Source organism: Lepeophtheirus salmonis, chromosome 13, assembly GCF_016086655.4.
Source record: "Lepeophtheirus salmonis chromosome 13, UVic_Lsal_1.4, whole genome shotgun sequence".
NCBI lineage: Eukaryota > Metazoa > Arthropoda > Copepoda > Siphonostomatoida > Caligidae > Lepeophtheirus > Lepeophtheirus salmonis.
This window is the reverse complement of record NC_052143.2, coordinates 41,378,745-41,392,101: the sequence shown is the minus strand read 5'-3', so window position 1 is coordinate 41,392,101 and position 13,357 is coordinate 41,378,745. Positions and strand designations below refer to the sequence as shown.

The window sequence follows — 13,357 nt, the reverse complement described above, 5'->3', positions numbered from 1 at the left end:
TGAAAATTTTATCGGACAAGAAGATTTTAACAGTTGAATCAATTCCCACAACCGCTGAAACACCTGTTGCTTTGGGGAAACAAAAGAAGAGGTCGACGGGGTTTACTACACCAAATATCTAGCCCAAACAATGGTTCTCAGCGTTGTTGTCTCTGATGGAAAGAAGATGTTTCTATCAGTTTTCAAGGCCTACTATAATGTGCTTACGTACACCAGCTTGCTACGGCTGAAGACCAACTACCTGGAGGATAATTACGTATGGAATCAGTACGGTTCTCCCTCTTACACGTCTGCTATGTGCCAAAAGTTCTGCTCAAATAACATGCCTCGAGTCTTGCTCCCATTCCTCACCAGATTTGAACCCACATGACTTTTCTACATGGATCACTTTGAAAAGGGAAACTAACAAGACCTTCCGCCCAAATGTGGACTCACTGAAGTCCTCCATAGTGGCTGCATGGGACAACTTGTAAGAAGAATTTATCATCAACTCCTGATTGGCCTTCAGACGACGTTTAAAGACTGTAATTGATAAGAAGGTGGCCATATTGAGTAAAAAAAGTTTTGCAAAAACTATGTCTACATGTTTTATTAATATTTTTTTTTTTGGCTATTATTCAAGATATAAAATTATTGATTTATTTCTAAATCCATCTCTCGAGTCCACGTTTTGCTGATCTACCTATAGATTGGTAAGATATATCCTTGGTTTGAACAACATGTTTGATCATTGTTTTTTTTACATCAGCTGAGTTCATTGAATTGACCTAATGGTTGGTCAATTCAATATCCCAAAAGGAAGAAAAAAATTAACTCCATATTGAGATTATCTTCTTTTGTCCAACTCTTCTCTTTCTTTCTAACTTCTCCACTAAATCCCTCTTTGTTAACAAGCTGAAATGCAGATCAAAGTATTTCCAAACACTTGTCACCTCTATATAATTTTGGAAGGTATTTTTGGCACAATTTACAGAGATCCTACACAAGGAATGGAATTATAAAGATCCTTACATCAGATACCTTCATTTTTTAAGGAAGTAATTCATAGTACATCATGTATCAGGAGAACTAAACCAAAGCAAAAAATATATAATTTGAGAAAAGTGCTTTATGCTAAGGTTTATAAATAATGATTTATGCCCTAAAATTTATTACAAATGCTTAGGTATACAATACATAAATATACGGTATTTATATGTAGAATATGAAGGGGAAAAAAACTACTTCAAAAATCCAAAGTAGTAAGTAATAAAATTAGCACAAGGTAAGGCTTTTATCCTGTATTAGAATAAACAATATAATCCTTAATATATATATTAATTTCATAAATCAATAGAGTATACATATAACTATTTATATATATTATGTACAAGGTGTAACTTGTAGAAGTAAATTGTGCAAGTTACAATCAAAAAATAAGATGAAAATTTTAGAGTACTGTAGATGAGAACATTGCAACTACTGAATACTACTTGGAGGATCAATATATTAAAAGTGTAGTTTTGACTTCTTTTTTTTTAAATTAAAAATACTAATTGATAAGTTTAATATAACACTTAGTTATCTCATGAATAATACACATATGAGCAATTTTAATAGATCAATAAAATTAAATGCAAGCATCAAATAACAGTTGATAATTAAAAGGAATGATATTGTATTTAATAAGGCATTATAAAATGTATAAATTTTAACTTGTACAATCTGATTATACAAGTTGCAACTTATATATAACATTTATCTACCAAAATTATAGGAAATTCCTTTCCTCAAGAAAATAACAGACAACATACAGAATTATTTGAAAGTGCCAATACTTATATATAATTATAATTAGTGTTAAGACGAGGTCTGAGAGCAGTTTTTGTATTCAATTTGGTCTGAAGTGATTTTTTTAGCCCAGTTTGGACTAACTTCAGCCTATCAGACAGTGAATTGATATTTAATTTCTTTCAAATCATGGGATTTTTTTTCTACCCAATTATATGAGTTATACACAATTGAAATGTTTCAAATTTCATAGAAATGTCATTTTATTGATATTCACAGTTTTGAAACACACATGACAGTATTAATAATTCACCTATAAAATTGGTAAAAACCAAATTTTATATGTGACCGATCCAGACCAAATTTTTCTTTGTGACCGGTCTAGATCGAACTTCCTTAAAGAACCGAATTAGTTCAGTTTAACAAAATAATTAAAGTCTGAGACAATTCAAGGATTTTTATACCGAATACCAACCCATTAATTATGTACACCCTTTGTATTTCAGAATAAAGAAGTCATGGAGTCTCCTCAAAAGTGCCCAAATTCCACTGCACCAACCACCTCCGTCCAAATTTATTTTTTACTCACAATCCCTTTGAGACAGAACTTTTATTTGCATCAAACAACTGATCCTCCTCCGTATCCAATTTCTTCAAATTCTTCAGAATGGAGATTGTGGATGTCATTCTAGCATTACTTTGTACAATCTTTGGCATCATTGGATTGCTATTTAATGCATACGTAGTTATTTCAGCTCTTCTTGCACGTCAAGTAAGGAATCATAGTGATATATTATATGTATTGTATAATTATATAAATAATATTGAAATAAATATTGCATGCAAAGTCGGACCACTGGAGCAGTAATTTGCCTTCGTAAAAAAATGAACCAATTAAAGCTTGCTAAATTAATATAATAGTACATTCTTATTGAATAGTTATAATTTTTGAATAGATAGATCTACAAGATTGTTTTTAAAGCGCTTTGCATCATGACTCAAATGAATAGTTTTTATTTATTATGTAGAAGGAACAGGTTTTTTGGTTTGTTTTTTTACAAAATACATGGGTAATTGAACTCGGATAAAACCGAGTTTTTAATATGTAAAAATAATTTGTAACTTTTTATAGATATAAAAAAAGAAAAAGAAATCAAAGTTACTGATGAGTAGGGTTGTCATTTTTGTAATGAAAAAGCTAAGCTCATAATTTAGAAAAGGTATCTGTTCTTTCTTCTTTTTTGCTTATTATTTAATAGGTGGTTGTGGTGCTGCTGACTTTTACATCAAGAGTAAGCACTCTTGTCTATCTTTGGTGTAAATTGTTTTTAAAACTGCATAATAAAATTAAGTTATATGAATTTAAATATAGTTACAATATTTGGGGGGGGGGATAAAAAGATGTTATTTGAAATTATTGAATATTTTATTTCAAAAATAATATTGAATTAAATTTGATACTTTTATGTCTCGTCAATGTATATTTAAATCATAGAATGTCAAATCAAAAAATTACACGATTTTCGAGTCTTTTGTAGAACAATTACTCCAGAGTCTTTTACTTTTTTTCACCCACAAAAAAAGCAAAATCGCTATTAAAGTTAAGACAAAAATATTTAGGGAAAATCAATATTTTTATACAAAGCTTAATTTAATTACATGTGCACCATTTATTCATGTTTAAAAGTATGTTTCTGAAAGAAAGAAGAAGGAAAATAAACAAAATTCTATGATCTTCTAAATAACCTTTTTATATGGGGAAATAATCATTTTATTACTATTATATGGAATTGTTGACTTTTAGCACATTGAGTCGAGTCGTTAAAGGTCGACTCGAGACGATGATTTAAAAAAAGGAGTATATAATGCAGGCACATATGTCCTCTACCAATTCGAAAACATTATAAATACTTAGAGTATACCACAGCTGTATGGACTTTTTAACTTGTCTGAAGATGCACGACGAAATTATTGAAGCAAACCACAACATGATTTTAAACGATAATGATGACTGAAAACATTACGAAATATGAAAAATCAACGGCCAAATTCGAGTTTCTCTTAGTTTTTAAAATTTGAGATCCTCTCAGGGTTAGAATAGATGAAGAAGAGCCCTATTGGATATTCTTCTTCATCAAACACTCTGTACAAAGAGAAACAATGACCACGGGGTCAATTTTTGCTCAGTTTAAAAGCATGGTTAGGAGAATAATGTCCATAATTTGAAGCTTTTTTCATGAAATTCAAGTAATTCTAAATACACAATCTCAATTAATCGAATTTTTTAATAAAGTTAACAAGAGTGAATTCTGAAAAAGAGGAACAAAATTGCAAAGAAAAATCTCTTTAAACTAATATACACGCTTCATCATTTTGTTTTACCATTTTTTGTGTAAATACATTGACTCAAATAGAAATAATGATTGGATTTGATTAACTATTTTAATGTGAAAACCCAGTTACCTTGGAATCTTTCCCTATATTCTCATAAATGAGGCGTATAACAAATAAAAATCTTTAGTGAACAAAAAGGTATCATTTTAGCCAATTATATTTAGACAAAAATTAATCACGTGTAGGTTGTTTCGCCATTTGGTTTCAGACATATGTTATTGGGTACATCATTACCTTTATTGTATCACACAACTTTTTTCATGGAAAAACAGAAAAAAGACCATAAATCAGTTGATAGTTACCCAATTTTCTCATCCAGGAAACAATGATTCAAATATGATTAAACATTTATATATATTTTCAAATCATGCATTCATTATTTTTTTTTTAAAAAGAGAAAAAATAAATATTTTGTTACCCTGGCAAAAAACAAGGGATTAAGCACAGTTTTTCATAATATCTATAAATTATAAAAATACTACAATTAATATAAAAACAATTACGTCATTCTTACTATTTGTAAATAATTGAATCATTTATTATTCTCAATTTAATTTAATTTCTAATTGATGCTACGATCTTGCATAAAAGCATTTTGATTACACAATTCTTAAAAATTGAATGGAACAACGTAGCTCAATGGACAATGCGCTCGGGAGAAGTTATTCTCTTGAAATCAATGTGCATAGGTTCGTGCCCCAGTAGTTCCTATAGAAGTCTATATTCATTATGTGAATGGACTTCAAACATGATTCATAGGTCAGATGGAGTAAAAGTAATTCTATAATGTTTACTTAAACTTAATCAGTGTAACTCAACATGACCAATTAAAGGAAGATTTTAAAAAACCTAAATGCACTTTATAAAGTGCTTTAGATAAAAATAATCCATAAAACATCAAATTCACATAATTGTTTTTAAACAAAATAAAGGATAAAGTTGTTCTAAGAGTCTTTCAACCATAGATGATACCTGATCATAAACATTATTATAGTTAATTCTGTTTAATGAGCAAAAGAATTAAATGTTATTTGTTCATATTAGGTATTAAATTTTGTAGTTATTTTTCATTACACCATTTACACATTTGTCAAACATTTGTTGGAAAAAAAATAGTTCCGTGATACAGAATGAATCCATTCTTACTATGCACAGACTCCTGACAATGATAGGAGGAGGAAAATTCCTGAAATGGCACGATTTTCAGACGGAAAACCACACGTAAATTTTAACATCTTCTTTGCCATCGGTTCCCAAACTTTCTTGAGATCGACACTTAAAATGTATGGCTAGGCAATGTGCGAGCCCTACATCTCTAATTGAGATATTAAATAAAATTTGTAGGGCATTTTATGGAAATTGATGACTTAAAGGCCAAATCAACCCTATAAAGTTCAACTCAGAGGCAAAAAAAAATATAAGTAATTCGACTATACTGATCAAAAGTATGTAATTCTACATATATAGAAAAATTTAAGAAATACAACGAAAAAATAATCGAATATATCGTAAATATAATATCATCGATATTTATACTATTCGAAATCATTTATATTTCATCAATTCTCTTATTTGTAGTAAACAAAGACAAAATTGAGATACTCATTATCAAATAACATTATAGGCTGTGGATATTTTAATAGTTTTATAAACGAATTAAGGTCTGAATCTGACACATGTGCACTGTACATTTGTCAAAGTAGGTATATTCTATGTTTAATTTTCGAATTTTTTGATCATTTGAAGATCATCCTCCACGTGGATCCACGATTTGTATTTATTTTTCATATAGGTTAATATGGAAAAGATCTTCTCACATAAATAAGTTGAGCTAAATGGTATAAGTAAATCTAAAGTTGTTTTAGCCAGCAATGAGTACATAAATCCTGATTTCGTGCCAAGTGATTTAGAATCAAAATCTGTCTTTAGTATTTGGTCACATGAAAGTTCGATAAGAACATCTTCCATGCCAGACGACAGATGATTAGCTGTGGGGGTAAAAGGGGAATGTTTCCAGTTATCTTTTTGTGGAGGAAGTACTATCTCCAGAGAAATAGTGAAGTGAATTCATTTTACCAAATATTGTGAAAAAACTTTTAATGATCCAAGAAATTTTGGTTCAAATTTCTTTAATTTATTTTTTATCATATTTAATTAAGATTCTGTAAAAATGGTTTTTTTTAAATCTGTAATCACTCAAAAGTGATTTTAGTATGGCATTAGCTTTTTGTTTTGTTTTTACAGTCATTGCAAAGATGGGCATACGCAAATTAATCTTTACTCCTCCGAAGGTTCATTCACTTTTTTTTTTCTGCTTTCACCAATTTCGTTATTTTCAACTTACACCGGTCCTTACCACAAATCAATCTACAATACATTTTAGAAGATTAGCGTCAAACTGTCTTAAACGACGGGCTGTCATTTATTTTCTTCTTTTTTTAGAACAATCCATGGCAGTTTAAGCTAACTTTGCTCAAAACGAGAATGAAAAAAATGATAGTTGATATAATCCAAGGTTAATTGAAATACATTAATATTTTTATAAACCTTGATATACGAGATTTTTCATTAGAGCATTGCTAACTCAAGGACCTTTGAGTTAAAAAAAAATATGTAAGCAATTAGCATTCTTACAATTTGGTATTCCGTTAGTCCCTAGTTAACTCATTTATCAATTTGCTTACTTTTACTATTTTTTTAAATACACTAATTAGCTGATTATACTTCCTGGAAGTTATTATCGGAGTATCCACCTCTGGTGATATGGCATAAATTGAAACGATCGTAAAATGATGTTATCAGTGTATTTCTTTTCAGTTCAATTTATGGAGGGAAAGGCTGCATAGGTAATATCGAGTGGGACATACTATGAGCACAATTTAAAACGATTTTTATTGTTTATAATTGTATCATGAAGAAAAAACGTTGTCTCGAGTATGTATTTTTAGTTTTGAAGTAGTTATCACTAACTGGTATGATTTACAGATGATTTGACTCAAAATTAACAACTTAGATAAAAATGTAAATACTTTGGCTCAAATAAAGAGCACTTATAGTCAAATATAATTTAAAAAATATTTTTTTAATTATAGTCGACAAAGTAAATTGAATTATACTTAAAATAAAAATATTAACAGTACAATTTTCCATATTGAAGTGTATATTTACTATTAAATCAATTGCTTAATTAAAAGCAGCTTAATTTCTCGTTGAATATCACCGTGTGAAAGCATTTTGTAAAATATCGCTACATTTATAAATTTGTAATTTATCGAATAGAAATTTAACGAAAAATAATATAATTATTGATTTAGTACGTAATTTGAATACTTTTATATAACAAATTTAATTAGTTTAAGGTGTATTTTAAATCAAATAGCAAATTGTTTATAATACAAACATTAACTCATAAATTAATGTTCATTCTATACATAAACATAAAAAATTATACATATATAGGAGGTTGTGAGGTTATCGAATAAGTAAACTTGCGTTGCTTTTCTCCCTTATGAAATTTGGAAGTAGTTATTTTTCAACTAAAAAAATTGTCAATTAGTTCTAATACTATCTGGAGGAGCACATTCTCCAATCATGCAGCCTGTTGTGGTGAAAACATCATTTTTGTATGAAAAATTCAACTTGGTAAACTCTTATGAACTTTTTACAATTAATAAGCTATAAAACTTGTCGTAGTTTTTCAATAAAAATCACGTGAATTTTAAGCAACTCTTCCATTTTTGTATAATATTTGAAATCCTAAATCATTGTTTTTGAGCAAAAATGATGGATTGACTTAATGTATACAACTCACACTCAAAGTATATACATGTTAAAGGGTTTTGTAAAGTAAACTTTCAAAAAATCAATAAACTAATCGTTTAAACTATTGAATTTGCCCTTCAAAAATAAAGTGTAAACTTCAGATCGGGATTGTACAAGATTATGAAGTTTGTTACATTCAAATAATATGAAGTGTTATATCCTATATTGATCATTGATGAATAATATAATTAATTAATAACGATGATTATTTGTCTTTAGGGATAGAAAACTTCATACAGACTATATCGATTACTCATATCCCTAATTCAGGAGTTTAAAGGATCAAAATAATATACCTTTAAGTAATTACAATTAATTGAGCCGGTAATTAGTAAAGTCACATGTATTTAGGGACGGACTTGATTGGGTTTGGAATTGGAATAAGTTTTATTCAAATAATATGAAATATATCCTCATTAATTTTGCATTCATATTGTAATAAATTCATAGGGATGAACAAAATTCTTATATTTGGTGCCGAAATAGAACCAATTGGAAACATAAGTCAGACTCTATCGATTTTCTATATTCCCATTCATGTGCTTAAAAGAACCAAAATAATGTAATTTTTACTAACTAATTCCCATGAAGTACTAATTATGGCTGATGAGGGAGCCGGGAGTAAGAAGAGTCAATTGTATCTTCTCATGCAATCGGTTTGGAACACAATGAATATGTATATTTATCCATGATTTTAACACTCAAATTTTAAAATAACTTCAGATTGGAACTAAGATCTCTAAATATTATAAATCTAACCTCAAGAAACTATTCGAATCATACCCTAGAAATTAAATTCTAATTCTTAGTCCCTAAATAAATAAACATAAATAAAAATAAATCATTAAAACTACACACATCTAAGAATTAATTATCCTTAATTGATAGATTGGAATAATATTTTGTGATTTTAGCTCAAAATCCAACCATATGGATGATACGACTCCAAATCCATTTGACTCATTGTGGAAATACACTCTACTCTACCGACTTTATGAATTAATCACAATAGTATACAAAGATTAATCGAAAAATATAATTTCATATGAATTAATTACTTGAATAAAACTTACTAGATAACGATCTTGTACAAACCCAAACTGAAGTTGTGATTTTTTTTTTTTTTGAAAGACAAACTCATCAGTTTAAATGATTAGTTTTATAATATTTTGAGCATTTACGTTATAAAACCCTATAATATAAATATATTTTGATTTTGAACTAAATACATTCAGTCAAGCTATCCTTTTTTTGTTAAAGAACAAATTTTTGGGATTTCAAATATTATCCCAAAATGGAAAAGTTGCTTTAAATACCAGTTGAAGTTGAACAAAAGTTACAACTACGACAAATGTTATAGCTTTATAATTATAAAAAGCTCATATGAGTTTACCAAGTCGAATTTATAATCAAAAAAAAAAAATTTTTTTTTTTACCAGAACAGGTTTCTTGACTGGAGCTTGTGCTCCTCCAGATCGTATTAGAACTCATTGATATAAACTATAAAAAGCATCATAACTTATGTATAATTACGGAACGAATTGGAAGCAACTTATGTGTACTCTCGATAGGTATAAGTATGTTTAGGTTACATATGCGATTTTCTTAAATGTTACATAATGTAATCTCTTATAAGATATGTATATTTGAATTTTTTATCAAACTTTTAAGTAATTTAATTTATGTCTGTAAAACATAAATTCAATTTTCAGTTGTACTAACTTTAGCCTAGTGGCTTCACTCGTCAAATATTAAAAGAAAAAATTCTATTTTTTAAAACTTTTTAACATATTAATATGTGTTTAGTACCAAAGAGTATATAAATTGAATTTGTACACAACTTTAGTTATTTTATGCAATAAAAATTTGTTTTGAACAAAAACAACCAAATAAGACCAGATGCTTAGAACGGAAAAACCATTCATCTTTGCTGTATGACAATACATCTTTAACATAGTGCGAGAACATACTAACAGGCAATAGTATATTAAAAAATTGATTCTATAACTTTTTCGGTGTAACCATCGATGAAGATTTTTATTTTGCAACTTTTTTTGCCCAAAGTCAATATTGCTATATTTCAGAAGCGAAAATAAGTTAAGTGTAATATACTATAAATTTATTCCGTGCAAATCCATGTTATGTGGCTTTTACAAAAACAAGTGAGAACCTGTCAGTGCCAAAAGCAAAAAACTTAAAATCCGGTGTATACCAATGCATCAAAATTGGCAAGAATTGGTCTTTTTTGAGGTATCAGAATTGTCTCAATAATATCAATTCCACCAATACCTATGCATAATTATGTTTATGGATAATATGACTTATTTGACCTCTTTTTTGGAGTAAAAATTACGGTTATAAATCAATAAAATACCTAAACTAGACGAGGTCATACAGACAAATTCAAAAAAAAAAAGAAGATGAAGAAGGCAGAAAATACATAGAGAGATATTTGATAGTTCCGTGATTGAACTTTTTAATGTATCTATATTCTAAATACTATAAGTTCATGCCCATTAATTGGTTATTTGAATGAAACATTCCTATTCTATACTGTCAAATGAATTTCACATTCTTTTTTATCTTGAATCTTACAAGATTTAAATATAATATTATTTAAGCTTAAGATGGATAAATTTACTTAAGATTCATATCTCGATGTCTAATAAAAATCTGCATATTAATAGTAACAATAATTTTGTATCCTTATTTTGTATGCTTAATAGTATTCATGTTCGCAAGTATTATCAATTTTGTTTGACTCTAATTGAATATCGCTAAGGCTAATAATGATTTGAAAAATGTATAATATGGTTCTTATTAATAAGTAAATATCGAGAAGAGATTACGAGTGCATAAAATATTCATTTAAAGACAATACATACACTTTTTAGAAGTCAATGGGGCAAATGTAAATATTACTAAGTTATAACCTCAAATAATTTTATATCATATTTTGCGCTATGTTTTTGTTTGTAGGATTTTGATAAAAATTTATCGTAAATAAACGTATATAGTTTAAAATTAACCTTCAAGTTCAAAGCCCAACCGTTCAATATTAACACTTATTTTTTCAAACCATCTACCAATACAAAATATTAGTACATAATATGCGAAAATAACGTAATTTAAGACTGACAAACAAAAAAAACTAGGAAAAACAAGTATATCTTCGATGCTCTTGTCTGAAGTATCAAGTTACTAAACTTTACCAACATGACTATTAGGTTACATAAAATTCCCAATAATTTCAAAAACGTTTTTATTTCGTTATGGTGGTATAACAATAGTGTTTTACCTCCTAAAAAATAATTTTGTGGGAATTTCATAAATTTGGTTAACATTTACCAGGGCCATCACATCAATGGTAAAAAATGGGAATATTACAAGATTGATCCATAAACTAAATAAATAAGACAAGAGTAATTTAAATCATAAGAAATATATTTTCCGTTTATACTTTCTTGCACAATACTTAATACATCAAATAGTATTATTTGTTTTTGAGGTTTAATGGAAAAATACTATAATTTTGTTTTTTGATGGCCAAAGTCCGAAATAAACAAATCAAAAGGTAAATACATTATCTTCACATATTTGCTCATTATTATATTAGCTTTCTCTTTCGTAATCCTATTTGTTTCTATTACATCTAAAAAAAATTGAAAATGTTCTTATAATTTAGCAACACCAGTTAAGTTCGAGCTTGCTTTTATGTTAATGGAATTGATCTTTGATTTAGAAGACATATAAGACGACAAATTTATCCACTTTGTGACTTTTTGTTCAGGAAATTAGTGTCTAAGCGGAGCAGTGTACAGATGAGCTATGAATCGTATGAAACTAAATCTGCAAGTGTCGTAGACTGTGTTATGTCAATTGGAAAACGTGGTTTCTAAAACCTGTACCAAAGCGATATGTATGTCTTGTCTGCCACAGAGTTCATATTTAATCACTATTATGAGTCTCTAATCCATATTGTGTCGCTCACTTGATGGAGTTAAATCACTGATGAGAGTAAGTGGTGTCATTTCTGCGGTTAAACACCACAGTTGACGAGATAGAGAAGATATGACACTCTTAATCACGGTTGGATTGATTACTTTATATTGCTGGGATTTATGTTACAGACACAAATCATTCCAACGAGCATCCACTTCTCACACTGATAATTGGTATAAATGGTTCCAGGTGAAAAAGATAAGATTGTGTGTTGTAAAAGAACAATTTTGATTGAAAACTGCAATTTCAATTATCCAGCAGGCCTTGAGCACTGCAACAGGACGCTTGAGGTAAAAATGTTTCTTGATGAGGGCATCTAACTACAACACGCAACGTTCAGGGAATTCACTTTAATCATTACCCTGATATTGTGTAGAGATTTATGGCAAACTGAGGTGCTTCATTTCTCCATTCTTGTATCACAGTCTTAATTTTATAAATGAACTTAGATCAAAGAGTGTTAGCTTTTCTTGGCTGAGGAAGCTCAACCTTTCAAAAATGTTTAAAAATATTTTGAAGACGGAAACTTCTGGTAATTTCGACGTTTCTATTTCAAGGTCTTTGAATATTTGTGTCAGCATCACCTTAACATTGTGATGACGATATGCTGCCCAGAGTAACAGCCTTTCTAAGGCCTGTTGAAAACAAATACAAGTAACAGTAACATATTCTCTGTTAGAGGCATTGTGGACAACTGATTAGTCATATTTCAATGGTTTCAGCATTTCAATACTCTTCTCAGTTATCATTTTTCCTGAGCGTCGGTCAGTGCCTGTTTTGTAAGATTGAATCCCAAGAAACTTCGATCGCTACAGTCAGCCCCTCTTCATTAAAAAATTGCCAAATCGAAATTTACGAAGAAATATCTTTGTACAAATTTCGCAAAAAAGTAGCTAATAGTATTTAGAAATATTAAGCTAGAAATATATTTTTTTTCGTATTTGCTAAACCAATAAAAGTTATAGAGATAAATGTGTGCAAAAAAAATACCCTTTTATAACTGGTTCATTTTTGCAAAAATTGAAAAATCTATGAAGTAAAATGTTGTGGAAATTGAAAACATTGTCAGATATTTTTATGGTTAAAAATTTTATTTTCAAAAATGCATCATTTTTGTGGCATTTTTTTTACAAATTGAAAATTGACGTTTGATGAAAAAAGGAGACAAAAAATAAAAAATTATTCATAAAATAACATATACTTTAGTTAAACATCAATTTTTATGTGTCAAATTTATATGTAAACGAATTTCCAAAACAAAATCTACAAACTTTATTTTGTCTTATATATACAAAAATAAACTTTTGAATCTTTTTCCTCCTCTTCCGCCTGCAGATGTGCTGTTTTTTTTCAGGTAGTAACATTTTTG

At 28.6% G+C, this 13,357-nt stretch overlaps 1 protein-coding gene across 1 annotated transcript in view; it reads left to right on the top strand.

Annotated features, from left to right (window-relative positions):
* The window catches only part of LOC121128523 (uncharacterized), a 148,532-nt gene that overhangs the window by 50,375 nt on the left and 84,800 nt on the right, over positions 1–13,357 (top strand). The window contains exon 2 of the mRNA XM_040724107.2: positions 2,277–2,542. Within this exon, the coding sequence (XP_040580041.1) occupies positions 2,438–2,542 (105 nt within the window). The 5' untranslated portion in view covers positions 2,277–2,437. The remainder of the gene's footprint in view (positions 1–2,276; positions 2,543–13,357) is intronic.